This window comes from Spodoptera frugiperda, chromosome 21 (genome assembly GCF_023101765.2).
Source record: "Spodoptera frugiperda isolate SF20-4 chromosome 21, AGI-APGP_CSIRO_Sfru_2.0, whole genome shotgun sequence".
NCBI classification, from domain to species: domain Eukaryota; kingdom Metazoa; phylum Arthropoda; class Insecta; order Lepidoptera; family Noctuidae; genus Spodoptera; species Spodoptera frugiperda.
This window is the reverse complement of record NC_064232.1, coordinates 1,568,274-1,586,837: the sequence shown is the minus strand read 5'-3', so window position 1 is coordinate 1,586,837 and position 18,564 is coordinate 1,568,274. Positions and strand designations below refer to the sequence as shown.

At 35.0% G+C, this 18,564-nt stretch overlaps 1 protein-coding gene and 1 long non-coding RNA gene across 2 annotated transcripts in view; one reads left to right on the top strand and one right to left on the bottom strand.

Annotated features, from left to right (window-relative positions):
* Positions 1-3,078: 3,078 nt before the first annotated feature.
* The window catches only part of LOC126912046 (uncharacterized), an 83,128-nt gene continuing 67,642 nt past the window's right edge, over positions 3,079-18,564 (bottom strand). The window contains exon 3 of the long non-coding RNA XR_007706663.1: positions 3,079-3,336. This is a non-coding gene — a long non-coding RNA (uncharacterized LOC126912046). The remainder of the gene's footprint in view (positions 3,337-18,564) is intronic.
* On the top strand, positions 5,534-15,896 carry LOC118280312 (uncharacterized). Its single transcript, XM_050702172.1, has 12 exons — positions 5,534-5,696; positions 7,529-7,646; positions 7,973-8,054; positions 8,504-8,645; positions 8,893-9,066; positions 9,476-9,640; positions 10,028-10,237; positions 10,872-10,997; positions 11,482-11,652; positions 12,164-12,373; positions 13,105-13,220; positions 13,817-15,896. The coding sequence occupies exons 1-12, from the start codon at positions 5,612-5,614 to the stop codon at positions 14,414-14,416; spliced, it is 2,199 nt and encodes a 732-aa protein (XP_050558129.1). The 5' UTR covers positions 5,534-5,611; the 3' UTR covers positions 14,417-15,896.

Below are 18,564 nucleotides of genomic sequence, written 5' to 3'. Positions count from 1 at the left end.
TTAAAATATATTTTATTTTATAAAAAATCTAAATCCAGGATTTTGGTTTTTGATGTTAGAAATCGTTATTCTACGCGGACGAAGTCGCAGGCAACAGCTAGTCAAACATATAATTAACTTCTTATAGAGATGATGTCGGGGTATGAAAATTAAAAATCTAATTAGTCCGTCAGTTCGGTAATGAAAAAACTTAATCAAAATTCCAAAATTTAATAATTTCTACGATAGCATTGATTTGAAACATTGTGTTTTTTATGGAATAGGGGGCAAACGAGCAGACGTGTCACCAGATGGTAAGCGATACGCACCACCTATGGACACCCGCAACACCAGAGGAGTCACAGGTGCGTAGCCGGCCTTTTAAAAAGGAGTACGCTCTTTCCTTGAAGGCGTAATGATACGATTTACATTTACAAAGTAATCTACAAGACGGACATTAAAAAAAATATATTCTACCATATTCCGGCTTATGTGACCACTGAAAACAGTCATAAAAATAATTTCCCTTTAAAAAGTAAAAAATAATAAAAGAAACCTAATCTTAAGGTACCTAAGAATGTACTAATAATTCTAAGAAAAAAATACGTCGCGTTAGGGGACCGCTCCTAATTATTTCTTACCTACTTCTCTAAGATTTTTTCATAAGTATCACATGCTTGGTGTTAACATTAAAGTAAATTGATGTTTAAGTACTTAATTATAACGCAGAAAATAGAAATACAGCGGCGCGGGCGGCGGTGTGCAGTCCGTATTCTTGTGGTCCCCCAACGCGACGTATTTTTTTCTTAGAATTAAGTACATTCTTAGGTACCTTAAGATTAGGTTTCTTTTATTATTTTTTACTTTTTAAGGGAAATTAAGTTTTTGTGTCGGGGGTTTTTTAAATTTTTAATTTAATTTTTTATTTCATACTTTTTATAGGTATTACATATACTTACTATAATTTCAATCCTGGTTAAGGTAAAGATTACATTCAAGGTCAAGCTCGTTTGCTTTGATTTTTTTTCCCTTATTAATTACTAGTTTTTGTTTTTATAAGTAGGCTAAAGATTACATTGGTGCAGGTTTTATATTTATGTATTTTATAAAATTTCTGATTTTATTTTTAATTTTTTAAATATTTTTATAGTTTTTTTATTTTTTTTATTTTTTTTTATTTTTGTTAATACGAAAAAAATATATCTTTCAATATTTTCTTTCAGTGCGGTTTCATTTGAGACCCCATCCCAGTATATTTGCAGACCTTCGGTTAATCTCCCGCTTACGTTACTTTCACCGCCCATAACTTTAAAACGGCTCAACCGATTTTCATCAAACATGTCTAAAAACACTCGCACATAAGTCCCCTTTAATACGAAAAAAACTAAATTGAAATCACTGCATCCGTTCGGGAGTTATGATGCCACAGACAGACAGACAGACAGACAGACAGACAGACAGACAGACAGACACGTCAAACTTATAACACCCCTCTTTTTGCGTCGGGGGTTAAAAAAATTCGTCTTGTCATATTTTACTGTCTCATTGGTCGAGTGGTTGCAAGTGCGACTGTCGGGAAATTATCACAGAGAAAGGAGGATGCAAATCCTGGTCCCACCTTCCAATAGTGGATTGGAAATTTATGTTCGGGAATAGGGGATTGGGAAGATTGGGAAGGGGGGTAATTGGGCCTCTGGTAACCTCACTCACACAACGAAACACAACGCCAGCTTTGTTTTACGTCAGTTTTCTGTGAAGCCTCACTCAGGCCCATTCGTGCCGAAGCATGACTCTCCCACACTTATATGTTTGTTATCATTTGTACTATCTCGTGATTAACTATTTTAGTAGTTAAATTACATAGTGAGACAGCGGAAAGGATTGGGCTTTTTCTAACATCATTAACAATATAAAACACAACGCAAGTGTTATTTCACGCCAGTTTTCTGTAAGACCGTTGTATCACTCCGGTCGAAATGATGCATACGTGTCAAGCATGCCTAATTGCCTATCCCTACGAGAAAAGAGTTTTCGATCACCCAATGTTTTTGGGAAATATATTGTAATATAGCTACATTAAATGAGTATTGAGCATAAGGATAAATCAAATTATTCCTAGTATATGAATAATGCTTTGATATCAATATTGGAACCATGAGAATTGGTAGAATCAGGACAGTCTCCACTACATAGTATAAAACAAAGTCGTTTTCTCTGTCCCTATTTTCCTTTGTATGCTTAAATCTTTAAAACTATGCAACGGATTTTGATGCGGTTATTTTAGTAGATACAGTGATTCAAGAGGAAGGTTTATATGTATAATGCATGCGTAATGTATCACCATTGCACCAATGCGAAACTGGGGCAGGTCGCTAGTTTCTAAATAAATCACTGAGCCACACTTGAAAATGATAATGATAATTAGAAATTAATTAATTCTGCCAATGGCTTCATAGCCAAAAGCCTCGACCAACACCTGAGTAGGCTAACGTTAGACGGTTGGATCAAGAGCCTGATGCAGTGATGCAGAAGGCAGTACTTCTGGACACGGCGCGTATTGTCCAGAAATTCCTCTCTCTTGAGCCCTGACCGCCGGTAGCTTGGATTTCTCCCGTTATTGGTGGGCTACTGCTTTTACGAAAAAATAAAATATCTTGACTTGGCTCTTGTGGTTGTCGACATGTGGAATGTGGATTCGGCTATCATTGTGCCGATAGCCGTGTCGGCCAATGGGTTAATACCCAACAGCCTCGACCACCACCTTAGGAAGCTGGCTTTGGGCAGATGGATCAAGGGCCTGATGCAGAAGGCAGTACTCCTCGAAACGGCACGTATTGTGAGGAGGTTTCTGTCTCTGGAGCCCTAACCACCGGTAGCTTGGACCATACTCCCGCTACCGGTCGGCTCCTACTTTCATATATTTTATACAGTAGTATTTAAAAAATGAAATTTTAGAGAATTTTAAATAAATATAATATGTTAATTAGACAGAGCGTGTGTCGCGGAATGCTGCTCATGAATATTAGCCTCTAACATGGCTTGAAACTAGTCGAGTTCCTCGTCAAACAGTTACGTGAGTAAGCCGGTAACATAAAAAAAGGTAATTTAAAAAACTAAAAAACCCGACTGCGTTTCTTTATAATATGAAAATGAAAAAACCCTAAAACAAGAAAATCATCGTAAAATTGAAGCAGTCGGGACCCATTCTAAATATGAAGACTTAGTGAGGGCACATATGGCTGGCTTTCTAGAATGGGTCCCGACTGCTTCAATTTTACGATGATTTTCTTGTTTTAGGGTTTTTTCATTTTCATATTATAAAGAAACGCAGTCGGGTTTTTTAGTTTTTTAAATTACCTTTTTTATTTTATTTTCTTTTAGTTTTATTATTTTTATATTTTAATATATCTAGTGTCACTCTCACAGTAAATACGAATCAAACGACCCCTATCAAGCTGAAATCCATCGAGCCGTTCAGGCTAGAGAGTGAGCAATATTCGAATTTGGCGCCAAAAATCCGCCATTTTGTTTTTTTATTATTTTGATATATCTAGTGTTACTCTCACAGTAAATACCAATCTAATGACACCTCTCAAGCCAAAATCCATCAAGCCGTTCAGGCTAGAGAGTGAGCAATATTCGAATTTGGCGCCAAAAATCCGCCATTTTGTTTTTTTTATTATTTTGATATATCCAGTGTCACTCTCACAGTAAATACGAATCCAACGACACCTCTCAAGCCAAAATCCATCAAGCCGTTTAGGCTGCAGAGCGTGCCAAACAATTATACATACATACATACATACATACATACATACATACATACATACATACATACATACCTACATACATACATACATACACTCGAAAAACATAACCCTCCTTCTGGCGCAGTCGGGTAAAAATTAACTTGTGGTATGTCTCACGAAAGTTATAATAAATATAATATACAACGTGTAACAAAATACCCATATACATCAAGAAGGGCTGATGAATACAGGTTGAATAGAATCTCTACACGAAGTTTCAGCTTAAAATACGTTTAAAAAAAATAGTACCAAATACTTGGTATCGCATGGTTCTTGATTTTAAATCATACAAACGTGTCACAACACTACAGAGGTCACTCGCTAATATTACGAAACATTTCTTCTATAAATCTGGTCGCCTAGTACCTGTCTACCTAATTTTGAATCACGCGGCGGCGCGATTTGAAAAAATCATAACTTGGTACCATCAAAACATGAGCTTAAATAAAAAAAGTAATTTAAAAAACTAAAAAACCCGACTGCGTTTCTTTATAACATGAAAATGAAAAAACCCTAAAACAAGAATACAAGAAAAATTTAAGCAGTCGGGACCCATTCTAAATATTATGAAGACTTAGTGAGGGCACACACGGCTGGCTTTCTAGAATGGGTCCCGACTGCTTAAATTTTTCTTGTATTCTTGTTTTAGGGTTTTTTCATTTTCATGTTATAAAGAAACGCAGTCGGGTTTTTTAGTTTTTAAATTACTTTTTTTATTTTATTTTCTTTTAGTTTTATTATTTATTATATTTTGATATATCTAGTGTCACTCTCACAGTAAATACGAATTAAACGAACCCCTATCAAGCGGAAATCCATCGAGTCGTTCAGGCTAGAGAGTGAGCAATACTCGAATTTGGCGCCAAAAATCCGCCATTTTATATTTTTATCATTTTGATATATCCAGTGTCACTCTCACAGTAAATACGAATCAAACGACACCTCTCAAGCCAAAATCCATCGAGTCGTTTAGGCTGCAGGGCGTGCCAAACAATTATACATACATACATACATACTTACATACATACAAACATACATACATACTTACATACATACATACTCTCGAAAAACATAACCCTCCTTCTGGCGCAGTCGGGTAAAAACCCTTCCCGTATCGTTTGTTATGTTATCTAGAAGTCGTGCACTTGATATGTATACCCCCTTTTTGTTACACGTTGTATAATAAGAAATTGTAAACTCATGTTGTTTTCTTACACCGTATGTAATTGGTGCATTTTAATAATCTATATATTAATACGTGATGCAAAAACTTTATATTCCTTTTTACGAAAATTGCGCGGACGTAGGAGCATAAAATTTGGTACACTTATAGTTTATGTGTAGGAGAAGTACAGAACGCTAATATTTTTCAATAATAATGCTTATAAAGTACATTAAATCAATAAATAAAACATTACACACACATGCATAGTATCTGATCGTATCTGACAAAACGTCAAAATTGACAGACATTGCGATGATATTCTCACGTCTCATATGAAAAGAGGTTTTTCATTGAAGGAGGTTTGGTTATTCATGATGCGTTATAAAAGAGTTTGTTTGAGTTTGAGTTAAATAAAAATTATCCTTGAACGTATGTTAAGTGGTATTGTAAATTAAATCGTATATGGTCGAATTTCGACCACTAGGCGACCACTAGTCTTAATAAGTAAGTAAAACTATTGTTAATATATCAATATTACCAGGAAAGACCGATGTAAATGTTTTAACATTTTGTCCTGTTTACATATTTGTTAATTATGGTGTCTGTATTTCAGTAATTTATATCATTCCGCCATTAATCGTTGACGCGTAATGCCAGTATGAGGTGTAAAATTAATAATTGTGTGAAAGTATTGATTTATTTCGTAATATCAATATTACAATGTGAAGCTTTTGATACTACAGGTATGTTAATCTTTTTAATTAATTTAAAATAAATAAATAATAGTTTAAAAAAACTAAACAACACGCTTTTATATGCAACCGAACTAAAAATTAGAAAATAATTTTTCATTACAAAGAGTTTGTCACTTCAGAGTAAAAAGCGTGGGGTGCATTTTACTATTTTTTCATAACTTTTCCCTCATAGATAGCAAATAGAATAATTATAACATTTAATATATTAAGCACCCCACAGTGACAAACTCTTTCTAATGAAAAATTATTTTCTAATTTTTAGTTCGGTTGCATATAAAAGCGTGTTTTTTTTAGTTTTTTTAAACTATTATTTATTTTTAATTTTTTAGTTCGATATACCAATTAGTTTTCTGCGGACATGTGATATTGAAATGTTTTACGAACTATTTCGTAATCTCATCATTTCATTTAAAGCTTCACTGTTGCATGGAAATATGTATGTATGTATATTTATATGTATGTATGTATGTGTGTATGTATGCATGCATGTATGTATGTAAGTATGCATCTATCCATCTATGTATGTATGTAGTCGCTATAAAAGTTTCACCCTCACGCATATATCCAACCAACGCGAAAAGTCAGTGTCAAACTTGCGCTATATTACATTCGCTTAGGCGGCGGCGGATAGTTCGCAACCGCATCCTGGCGGTCCTAATCAGGATAACGGGATACCGTTTTCAAATTATAGCATTGTCATCGGTCCTTGATACGTGTGCAAAGTTTCAAAGAAATCGAATCGCTGGAAGTTGGTGAAAATTAAGCTTAAAGATTCCGTTACATAGATACATACATAAATACATAGTTACAACCCAAGCTAATAAAAGCGTGTTAAAAAAGCCACGGTTGCGTTGTGTTTCGTTGTGTAAGTGAGGTTATCGGAGGCTCAATTACCACCTTCCCAATCTTCCAAATTCCCATTCCCAAACAACCCTTAAATTACTAACCATCAAAATGCCGTCAACGCACTTGTAACGCCTCTGACGTTTCGGGTGTCAATGGGCGGCGGCCCTCGGCTCAACCGAATTTGATACGATTTTCAGGGAAAGTATTTGTTACGCTTAAAGTTTTAATAAGTACTAGCAAACCCAGCGAACTCCGTTTCGCCACCAATGATGTACCCTGTTTTCCTGCTTTTCTCTTGAATTTTTCCTATACTTATATTGCTATAAACCGCACGGAGCCCGAGACATTTCAAACGAATGCAAAACCGTGGAAATTTGTTCGTGTGTTCTGGTGTTATAGCGTCAGGGAGGAAAACCCGACTTATTTTTATATTATAGAAGATAATATTAACCCATTTATTATTAACAAGTTTCGAAAAACAATTGAGGCTGAACGCTATGGCTGAGAACTTAGCTAAGTAAGCTCTTTTGAACGTAATATTATACAATACAAATATTACTACCCCTACTCTTCCAACGGCTATCGTAAGAGCCGACTAAGTACTTTCTGATAAACCTGAACCTTTTATACTGGGATCTCCAACCGATCTACCGAGCAAGATTATGGCAAACTTATCTCAAGTAGAGGAAGTCTGTAGTCCAGCAGTGGACTGTTCGGGCTGTTATACAACTAGCTGCAGTTTTGTCCGCGTGATATTCAATAGGTTTTTCTAAAGTAGGTCCTGATTCTGTAGGAATATCAAGGTACAACGTACCCCGTTACTTCTCGAAGTGAACTTTCCGATGATCGCAGGATTTTTCAAATCAAGCCCAGGGTTCTGGAGACTTTTCAAGAAAACAAACATAGAAGATAAAGAATATACTGCTGCTAATTCCTAGATGAATAGTACATTAATTAATTTTGTGTATTTTCAGAGAATCCAGTGATAACGCTAGAATACGGGAAGGATATAAACAACATAAATACGTACTACGTTGAACAAAATAAAAGTTTACAAATAATATTTAAAAACAGCCACGCTGGTTATGTAAGGTTTGTAATGTGCGATGCCCTGGGTGAGGCGGGAGGGAGTGCTGTTACTGAGTAAACACCACCCGTTCCTACTCCTGCTTTAAACCGGACCACTGGCTGGACATCGGTCCCGCCTGTAGTGGTCTGAAAGCTTAGTACGAGTTTGTTTTACGTTAACTTGATACCAACTAACAAGAACAAGAACGAAAGAAACCAACCAATTAGATATGTTCCGATGTCGTTAAACTTACTAAAACTTGTACTAAGCCTTGTGATGGCTCTTTGAGACGCGCGGTCCGGGTCTGTTTTTGACTGGACGATTAATAAAACACTTTTAAAATTTTCAGGTGTTATGATTTTAAAATAAATCATGTAACCACGTTTATAAAAAAGGAATTTCCAAATTACGATAAGGACAGTGTCATTAACGTAAGTATATTATTGTAGGCAGTAAAGCAATAAGTAGGATACTTGTATCTGATTTGTTCAGTTTTATGTATACTTACAGTAATGCTTTCTTTTATTCTACACATATTATTTTATATTATGGTTAAAAATTTAACTTCTTCATGCCTCATGTTATACTTTTATAGTATAGCATGGCAAACCAGCAGACGAATCACCTGCCGGTAAGCATCCCATGGGCGCTTGTAACACTGAAGAAGTTACAAGTAAATTGGCGGCCCTTTAGAAATTGGGAAATTGGGGATTTGGCTTCCAGTAACCTAACTCACAGGACAAAACACAACATAAACGTTGTTACACCCCAGTTTCCTGTCAGGCGGTGGTATTACTCCGATCGAGGCGGTCCATTCGTGCCACAGCACGGCTCTCCTCCTACGTTTAATATTTTAATAAGTAACATTGTTTTGTTTTAGATTACAAGTGTAACTCCTGACATGAGCACAAGATGGGCATGCGTAATTCTACAGAAATATCATGGAGGTGCAAGGGAAGTGTATAAGTCGGCAGAGCACACAGCTGTCCAATATTATATTCATGTCCATGTGAAAGGAGCTCGTAAGGATATATTTACTTTCTTTCCCAGACATTCCTTGCTTGTAAATAAAGATTTTTAATCCTGATATGCTTTACACTTTTTTTCATAAACATACAATTTCACATACACATGTCACCTAGACCCGAAACAGCAATTTGTGGATCACACAAAGAGTTGCTCCGGGCGGGAATCGAACCCGCTACACGTTGCGCGGCAGCTGGTTGTCCAGTCACCGCTCGACACCTTAACTTCGCAATTCATTTTCAGGATCTGTAAATGTATCAATAAACGGAGACTCCCTGAATTTCACTAAAACGGGTTTAAATGTGCAACACGATGGCGAGACCTTCTTTTCCTTCATTGAACATCAAAATATTGAACTCGTATGCGCCAATATTGACGAAGAATGTAAAGTGTCGTTGGAATATTTTAACCAAAACGGTAAAATAAAATTATGTTACTTTTAATATTTCCGAAGCATGGAATTAGTTAAGGTCACAGGCAGCAACTGGATGCAGGTTGCTTCCAACCAGCCTATGTGGAAGTCATTGGGGGAGGTCTATGTACAGCAGTGGATGTCTTGTGACTGATATGATGACGAAGGTGATGATGAAGCATGGAGCTTAACCATAGACTAAGGCTTACTGTCCAAGACGCGTTAAATGACGAATGCATGCAACCTACAAATGGTGAGAAGCGGATTTGAATGAGTATGATAACGCGACGTTGCCGCTTCGTGGACACAATATTCAATGTTTCTATGCAAGATGCAAGCATTCGTCTTGCAATCGACGAAAGCGTGCGCTTTAAGAGCAGTAGATAAAAATTGGTGTAATACTTTTGTTTTCAGGAGAAAAGATATTGGAAATACCACCAAGAGGTAAAACGAGTATATTGTTCCGAACCAGACTAACTTCGAAACAAGACAAGTTTTATATAGACTGTATTTGTCACACAAACAATAAATATCGATACAGAACTTACTTTTATAAACAAGAATTGCACTACAACCCAGGTAATCAATCACTGTCACTTTATCATACTCGTAGTATAGAACAATATATTTCATTCAGCTGTCTGTCGCTGTGTATGCTTAGATCTTTAAAAGTACCGTACGCAATAGATTTCGATGTGGTTTTCTGAATACATACTATGAGTCAAGAGTATAATGTTCACATGTAAACAGCAGCTCATGTAGTGTAGATGTCCAGTCAACAAGGATGTAGCGAGGTTGACTGTCCAGGCGACACACGTACTTAGGTATCGTCATGAGCTAATGTTCACATGTAAACAGCAGCTCATGTAGTGTAGATGTCCAGTCAACAAGGATGTAGCGAGGTTGACTGTCCAGGCGACACACGTACTTAGGTATCGTCATTTATGCTTATTTTTCTATTTCTAGATAAACAAGACAATATATTGATAGTAACAGTGAACGGATTGTTGGAACGCTACGTAAGAAGAAATGGTTTATATTTTGACTATCCGATATTCAAATATGTAGACGGAGAAATGATCATCGTCACTTGCGAAGCTAAACGACCGTATTCAAGTATTCCATTACAGTTTTATTTTGACATTAACCAAGTAACTTTGTACCATAGAATCAAAGGTTAGTATTAATATAACATCATCAAAGACGGAAACATACGTACGTACCGTGGCACGTCAGGAGCATATTGGTTTCATAAAACTATGGTTGAGTTAGACACACGTGCAATTATTGTGTTGGTATTAGATGAGATGAGCATGCAGTATTAGGCTGCAATCGACGCGGTCTGATGATGGAATTGGAAGAGAGAAGACTGCCTCGTTGGTCGTGTGGTCGGAAGTGCGACTAAGGCGATTAGGGGATACCCCTTATCCGGCAGCAGGCCTTATCGATTCTCGGGTCGGGCAAAGAATTGCTGGTCTTTTTTCGGTATTTCGAAAATTTCTCAGTAATAGCACGGAGTCTGGAATTGTGCCCAGTATATGGCAATAGGCTCACCCGCTATTTCATGAGACTTATAACACTAATGTTGAAAAGTAGGTGTACATTGTATAGCGGCATTGCATGCCGTAATGTGCAACTTTGCCTATTCCTTCGCGGATAAAATGCGTGACACTGTGTGTGTAAACATATAGACTAATATAGAGTTTGGGCTCATTAGATCGACCCGTTTCTCCTGATTATCAGGACGTATAACTAAAAGCTTATTTTGCACATTTGTAACTAATTTCATAAATTAAAATTTCACTTGCAGTTAAGGACATTGATGACAAAATAGTTGGTACTATAAATTCATCTGCTGTTACCCTGAACAAGAAAACTCTTTCGTGTGGATTTAAGGAAGAATATGCTAGGATGACATTCGAGTCTGATGTTGCAGGTTTGTAAATTATATTAGTAAGTGTGGGAGAGCCATGTTTCAGTACGAATAGGCTCTACCGGACCGATGCCACGGCCTCACAGAACACGGGCGGTACCGATTGCTTACCATCAGGTATTCCTACTGCTCGTTTGCCGGCTTATCCCATAAAAAGTAAGGGTGTATACTATTGACTAGTCGCGTTTTTTTTTTAATATCTGATGGGTATCTCGCCTTATGGTAAGCTATAATGCAGCCTACGATGGAGCACGTCTACCTATAAGCAATTTATTCATTCGGGCCTTGAGGACACTCAGGTTACTATATACCCTTCAGGAAACACAGGCTCTGGCAAATATCTCTGACGGTGGATGAGGGAACATCTTGGTTCTTCTCAGTCAACGCTCTTAGCAGAGCGGTCATGGTCATGACCACGAAAAGCTTCGTACCTCTGCATAAAATAAAAATATTGAAATGTTTGCTTATTTGAATTTTTCTATATCAGATCACACGGTACGGGTGTTCGGTCTGGCCAGACCAAATATTCTGTACCAGTACCGCAGCGGTGACGTTTGGACAACCGTCTACCAATACTCGGTAAACGAAACTATAAGCTTGGGGTGTGTTCTGAATATCGTACCCTTAGAAAACTATAAATTGAAATGGAATTTTAATGGTAAGTTGTAACAAAATAATATAATCAATGTTTAAATGAGTATTCTTCTTCATAACAATCCTATCGGTTTTTGTCTATCCACGAATTTATTTTGATGGAGATTACTTATACCTATAATTATAATTATTATTTCAATGAAAACAGTGAATTTTAAAAATATTAATAAAATAAATTATTAAATAAATCAAGTATTAAATTCTGTGTGAACAGCTCCATGTTCCTTGACATGTTTTCCTTGTAACTCTTCTGTGGATCAAACAAAATGTAACTCTTCACGGATGTCCGCAACATAGGAATGTTACAGACATGTGGCGCAGCTGTAATGCCGTATTTGTAAAGAGTTTGCAAATGAGTTTAAAGAGAAAAATGCACTTTGTGGCTTAACTACTGGGTATTTAGCTCATTTTGCGTATATTATCAGCCAATATGATAACAAATCTATCCTCTCTTAGTACTTCCGTACTCCCCACAACGAGCAGCATGTATAGCCTTTTTTAATTTATTTTTACAGGAGAAGAGTCATCTAGAAATGGTTATAGAGTATCGGGCATGATGAAATATGCAGATGAAAATTTTACAAAAACTTTAACTGAACACGATGATAAAAAAATTATCAAATGCATTGCTTCTGAAAACTACAAAATATTGAATTTTGCTGAAGTACGATTACAACTGAAAGAGATATCAAACTCGGAGAATTTTGCGGATGAAATTAATCCACGTAAGTAAATGACGGGACAACAGGAGTGTTCACATTTTAACATATTGTCTATCTAAACAGTATGGAGATCACTCATATGATTTAAATGAAACTATAAGTAGTCGTCTATAGAAGCATAATACAACTAAATATTTCAACGAAAACCGAAAAGCGAGCAGACGGATCTTCTGATGGTAAGCAATCGCCGCCAGTCATGTACATCCGAAACACCAGAGGCGTTACAAGTGCGTTACCGCCCTTTTGGGGGTTAGGAATTTGAGGATTCTCAGGGAATCGGGGTTTGGGAAGGGGGGAAATTGGGCCTCTGGTAATTTCACTCACACAACGAAAGAAAGCAAGCGTTGTTTTACGTCAGTTTTCTGTGAGGCCTCACTCAGGCCCATTCGTGCCGAAGCATGACTCTCCCACACTTATATGTTTGTTATCATTGGTACTATCTCGAAAAAAATTAAATAGTTAAAGCACGAGAAACGTAAATTTAACATAGGTCTCGGGTTCGATTCCCGGGTCGGGCGAAGTAATGCTGGACATTTTTCGGTTTTTCGAAAATTTCTCCGTAGTAGCACGGTGTCTGGAATTGTGTCCGGTATATGTCAATAGGCTCACCCTCTATTACATGGGACTTACAACATAAATTGTGAAAAGTGGGTGTACATTATAAATATGTATCGATTATAATATTATGTACTTACATCCAATTTTTTTTTTTGATATTTTTTTTTTATTTACAGATACGACCATGCCATTTATACTACTTTACGTAGTAGTCAGCGTGGCTGTCGTTGCTTTCTTGATATGCATCCTTATTTTCTGGTACAAAAGGTTCAAAACGGCGAAACTACTTAAAGTAAGTTATAACTCTATGCTACTTGCTGACGTAGGAGGTTCTAGTATCATTGTTGAGTATAGAAAAATATTAAAAATAATGTGATAGGGGTGGGACTTCTAACCCGTTAAGGCTGAGTACTACATCTAATTTTATCGACAAAAAAAAATATGGGGTGTTGGTTGCGTTGCGGTCGTTTCACGTCAGTTTTCTGTGAGGCCTTAGTATCACTCCGATAGAACCGACCGAGCAGTGCCGAAGCATGGCTCTCCCACATGTTAGACCGCAAACATATGTAATTTAACAAAACCAAAGTAAGTGATGGTGATCACTTACTTAGTAATACTTAAACACACTACATCATTACTTAATAATAATACATACTCTTAGTACGAGTTTACTTTACGTTGAACGAAAACGAAACAAGAAAGATTTCGGCGTTCTGATTGGTATATTTACGCTGGCCAATCAGAGCGCCGAACGCGCTCTCGTTTCGTTTTCGTTCAATGTCAATGAAACTTATACTAAGGGTATAGGTGACAAGATTGCTCATTTACTCTTTAAATTAAAAAATAAAAATAGTGCTTTATAATTAAATTAGTTAAATAAAATTTCAGAACCGTTACAACAACATTTCAAATCAAAAGGAAAGTCCGATACCACCTTTTCCGGCGCAGTGGGATGAAAACAATCATTACGAGAAAACCGACGAAGGTGTTACACAAGAGAATTACTCATACGCATATAGTAACAAGATACCCAAATATCCAAACCTAAGACAGAGTCATGCTCCATCAGAAAATCACTATACAGAAATTGATGATTACAATAAATCAACGAGCAATGATGCCTACCAAGTAGTAAATGTTAATAAGAATAGTACCCCGGCTACTAAAGATGCTAAACCTAATGAAGACACATATGATAAACTTATACGTGATGGTAAACCAAAGAAACGAAATACTGGCAAACCTGATATTTATGCAGCAGTAGATGCAAAGCATAATAGACCTGAACAGCAAGATTACAAGAATGTTAATGCTATGGCAGATATAAATGATAGTGCCTACGCTTATGCTTATGATACACGACCTGTTGCTGCTAAATGGCAGGATAAGGACAGAAGTGCTTTGGATTATGATGTCCCATATGCTACAAGCGGAGTTAGTAGGGAAAACGACTGTTATGTAGGCCTAGACACACTTGAAAAAAAATGATCGATATACCGGCTGTAACAAAATACTCATATACATCAAGAAGCACTGAAGAATACAGGTTGAATAGAATCTGTACACAAAGTTTCAGCTTAAAATAGGTTAAAAAAAATTGATACCAAATTGGTGTCGCATGGTTCTTGATTTTAAATCATCATACAAACGTATCACAACACTACAGGGGTCACTCGCTAATTACGAAACAATTCTTCAGTAAATCTGATCGCTTAGTACCTGTATCTGCCTAGTTTTGATGTTCGGTTTCTTTATTGTATATATTGGAAAAATTCATAACTTCAACTATGAAAACATGAGTTTAAAAAACCCTTCCCATATCGTTTGTTATGCTGTTTAGAACAAGTGCACTTGATATGTATACCCCCTTTTTGTTACACCGTGTATATTTACTTTTATATCTATATGCTTTAAATTAAGATATTTTAGAGAATATGTTCTCAGTAACTATAGACAGAAATGTGTGTCTTCTACTGAAGTATTACTACCTATACCAGGTATGGCGAACGTTTACATATTGTCGTGCCAATAACTTTGAAGAAATGTGTATTGAGGTTGTAGGTCTGCCATCAAATAAAATTTACTTTTTATACTACCTACTTATTATCAGTAGTAAAAAAGTCTGAAGTTAGTCTGATTGTAAGCAGTCTTCGCATCGTTAGATTATCTACGATACTAGATGGCAATACTTGGTACAAATGAATTGAAAAAATGAAAAATATTTATTAGTTCATAAAGGATTGTACAAAAAAGATTGTGATTGGAGCCTCCCGTTAAGCATAGACAGCCTGTATTTGGAGACACCGCTTTTCCATAACTTATTAATATTATTATGCTTAGAACTAATAAACTTGTTTATTAATTATTATGTTATCGGCTTACTCACGCAAGGGTCATACACATATGGGTTTTCAGATAAAATAACTTGAAAATGTATGTCCATATTTGAATATTTTTATTTTTTAGCTAAATTATAGTCACTCTTCTATTTACTCATAATGTTTCTAGCTAAGAAATGATATTTTTTTATACTAAAAATAAAATGTTTCAAAAGTCTCGTCGTGTGGACTGTTCGGATTCGTGGTATGTGTGTTTAGATAGATGTAGGGAATTATTTTGTCATGTATTTATAAAAATGACTGTTGTATTAAACTAATATATAATGAACATTATATTTTTTACTAGATAGTTGTAAATAATTGCAGAAGATATTTTTTTTTATTTCCAATAAACATGGTGTTATAGGAATTTAGGTCATTTTGGTGGACCTAAAAACCCACTAAATGTTTGTGTCTACTAATGCTACCTACTCCTACTGCTAAAATGAGCTACTAAAGCTAAATGAATATTTTTTTAATTGACAAAACCAGATAGCCGTCGTTTTTTGGAGTCGTTATAAGTACAACCACGGATTATTTTCTAACTTACGAAGTTTTAAAATAAAATAAAGTTTTTTTGTCCAAGATCATTGCGTCTTTTCTGTTCAGGTTGTATTTTGGAAAGTTATTATTTAATATTTTAGTAAATATTTTGCCGATATGTCTTGTGAGGAGTAGTTTGAAAATGTCTTTTGTTTCTCTTCTAACCTTAAAAACAAAATTTAAAATCTCTCTTTGGTGGTCATTTTTCCTGTGATTTTAAGTGTCCATAGGAAAGAGGCACGTCCAGAAAAAATAAAATTTTCACTGGTTTTCGTGCTAACAAAGCTACAATGTTGTTCAAACAAACGGATAAGTGGTGTAGCATGATTTAAATACTGCATTATTGGTATCGACGCCCAAAACAAGTGCTTGATTTATGTTTTTCTAAATGTAGGGCGCTTAGCATGGTGTGGTTTGTTTTAGGTATAATGGCTCGATTAAACCGAACTAGATCCTTAACTGAAGAAGAAAAACAACTACACAATCTCGTTCTTATTTACGTAAATCTGACGCCTATAATTGAAAAAAATTAAATAATCTCGCCACACTTAAAGGAATTACATATTTTAAGTGCCTGCAACACAATTTCGGAACAAAACTATGTTTCATATAATTTTAAGTTATGTAATCAAAATCTACAATGCAGAAAGGATCGTCTGGTCACGGTAGGGTAACATATAACAATTTTGTTTCCATAGAAAAGAGATCTAAAATATTGAAACTTATGTCAGTTGTTTGAAGGATAATTATGTAAAGTATTAAGTGTATAGTTATATACATTAGTAAATTATTCCTGTTGATGTTACCCATATTTCTGAAATACAATAAATAGCAAAAATAGCTAAATAAATAATAAAATATAAATCTAAATTAAAAAAATAAAAACAACCCTAGATGATTTATATATACCCATTTTAGGTAATTTAAATACCTATTTTTGTATTTGTTTAATTATATTTTAATTAGTTTGACGTTGTATTAATTAAGATTATGAGAAAAGACTAAAATTAAAAATAATCACAATATTTCGAATATTTTTAGTTAAAAACCTTGGTTTGACACAATATAATTTATTTATTTATTTAGGATCTCCATCAAAGTATATATACAGTTACAGTTACATGCACATTTTACATTAAAGTATATAGGGTACTTTGTAGGTGTACTTCTTCACTTATAGGAGACCACAGCATGCGCTAAGATTACAACTAAGATAAATTATAAATAATAACTAACTATCAAAGGAAATGTTAGATTTTTTGGTTTTATTTTCCAAAGTACTTATATAGGTACTAGGCTGAATAACTTTTGTTAATTATAACAAATTTAAAAAGCAAATAAATGACAAATCAGACAAATAACTTATCTTCTGTGGAAATGAATCTTTCCTGTGGACATATAAAAAATTAAAAGTCAAATAACTTGCTGAAATCTAAATAACGATCTGGTTTTTGACTTGCATCTTATTACTTGTAACATTACCTAAGAAATTAGACTATTTTGAACAAAAAATAACGATTTTTTATTTTTAATATTTTTTATGCCGTTTTGTGTATGACTCATTTGTTTTTACTTCTAGTGTTTATATTATGTATATCACAATACTTTTTGTAATAAATTAATGTTTTTGTGAGCATACACTACATTTTCATAAATGTATTGAGAGGGAACAGTCAATATATTAATTTCTTTAAATAGTTCCCTAAGAGAGTTAGGACTAAGATTTTAAATTGATCGAATGGCTCTTTTCTGCAGCACAAAGACAGACTGAATGTCAGCAGCATTTCTCCACAGGAGAATATCATATGACATGATACTATGAAAATAACTAAAGTATACTAGTCGCGCTGTATTTGCATCGGTAAAATTTCTAATTTTTTGCGGCATATGCTGCCGCACTGAGCGCTTTTCGACAACTTATCTACGGGAGCACAATGACCAGAACCTAACGTCGGTTGATTTTTACATGAAGACAGTTGAATCTACAGGGTCGAAATTGGCTCGTTAGTTAAACTTAAAAACATTTTCTTTAGATAATTTCAAGAAGAATGATTCTTTCAAACATATATTTTTGGTACCTTGAACCGTTTTCGCAGCACTGAGAATCAATGTATCCGACCATTGCTGCACAGTCTAAAACTACAAAATGAACCAGTATGTTTTTGATTTATTGATGTTTTTGTGATCAATTCACCAAAATTCAAAAATGTTGAATATTTTGTAAATAATTTTACGTTTCAAGGACCTAATAAACCAAGGAACCGGTTTAAAATAGTTTAATACCGGTTTATATCGATCCGAATTTTCTTAAGAATCGGTTTATTGACGAAATTAGTGACACAAAACGTTGAAAGAAATTATTGAATATAATCTGAACAACGAATAATATTTCTGCCATTATTAGTATTAACAAATTTAACTTATTGATTTAAACTGTTTAAAACTAAAAAACTAAATGAAAATACTGTTCCAAATACCGGTTTTTGTAAAAATCGGTTTCGCGAACGAAACCCAATGTAAAGGTTTTGCGTACAAGTACATAATAACTTTGAAAATTTAACCGCTATCCGAGCCTTGCTTAGGGCTAATTTTGTATGAAATTAGTTGTATTATCACCTCCCGAGAGGAATACGTCGAATGCAAAGTCACCCTGTATATTAGAGGGGACGAATAGGTACCTTAAAAATAATATTTTTAATTAAAATATTAATTGGT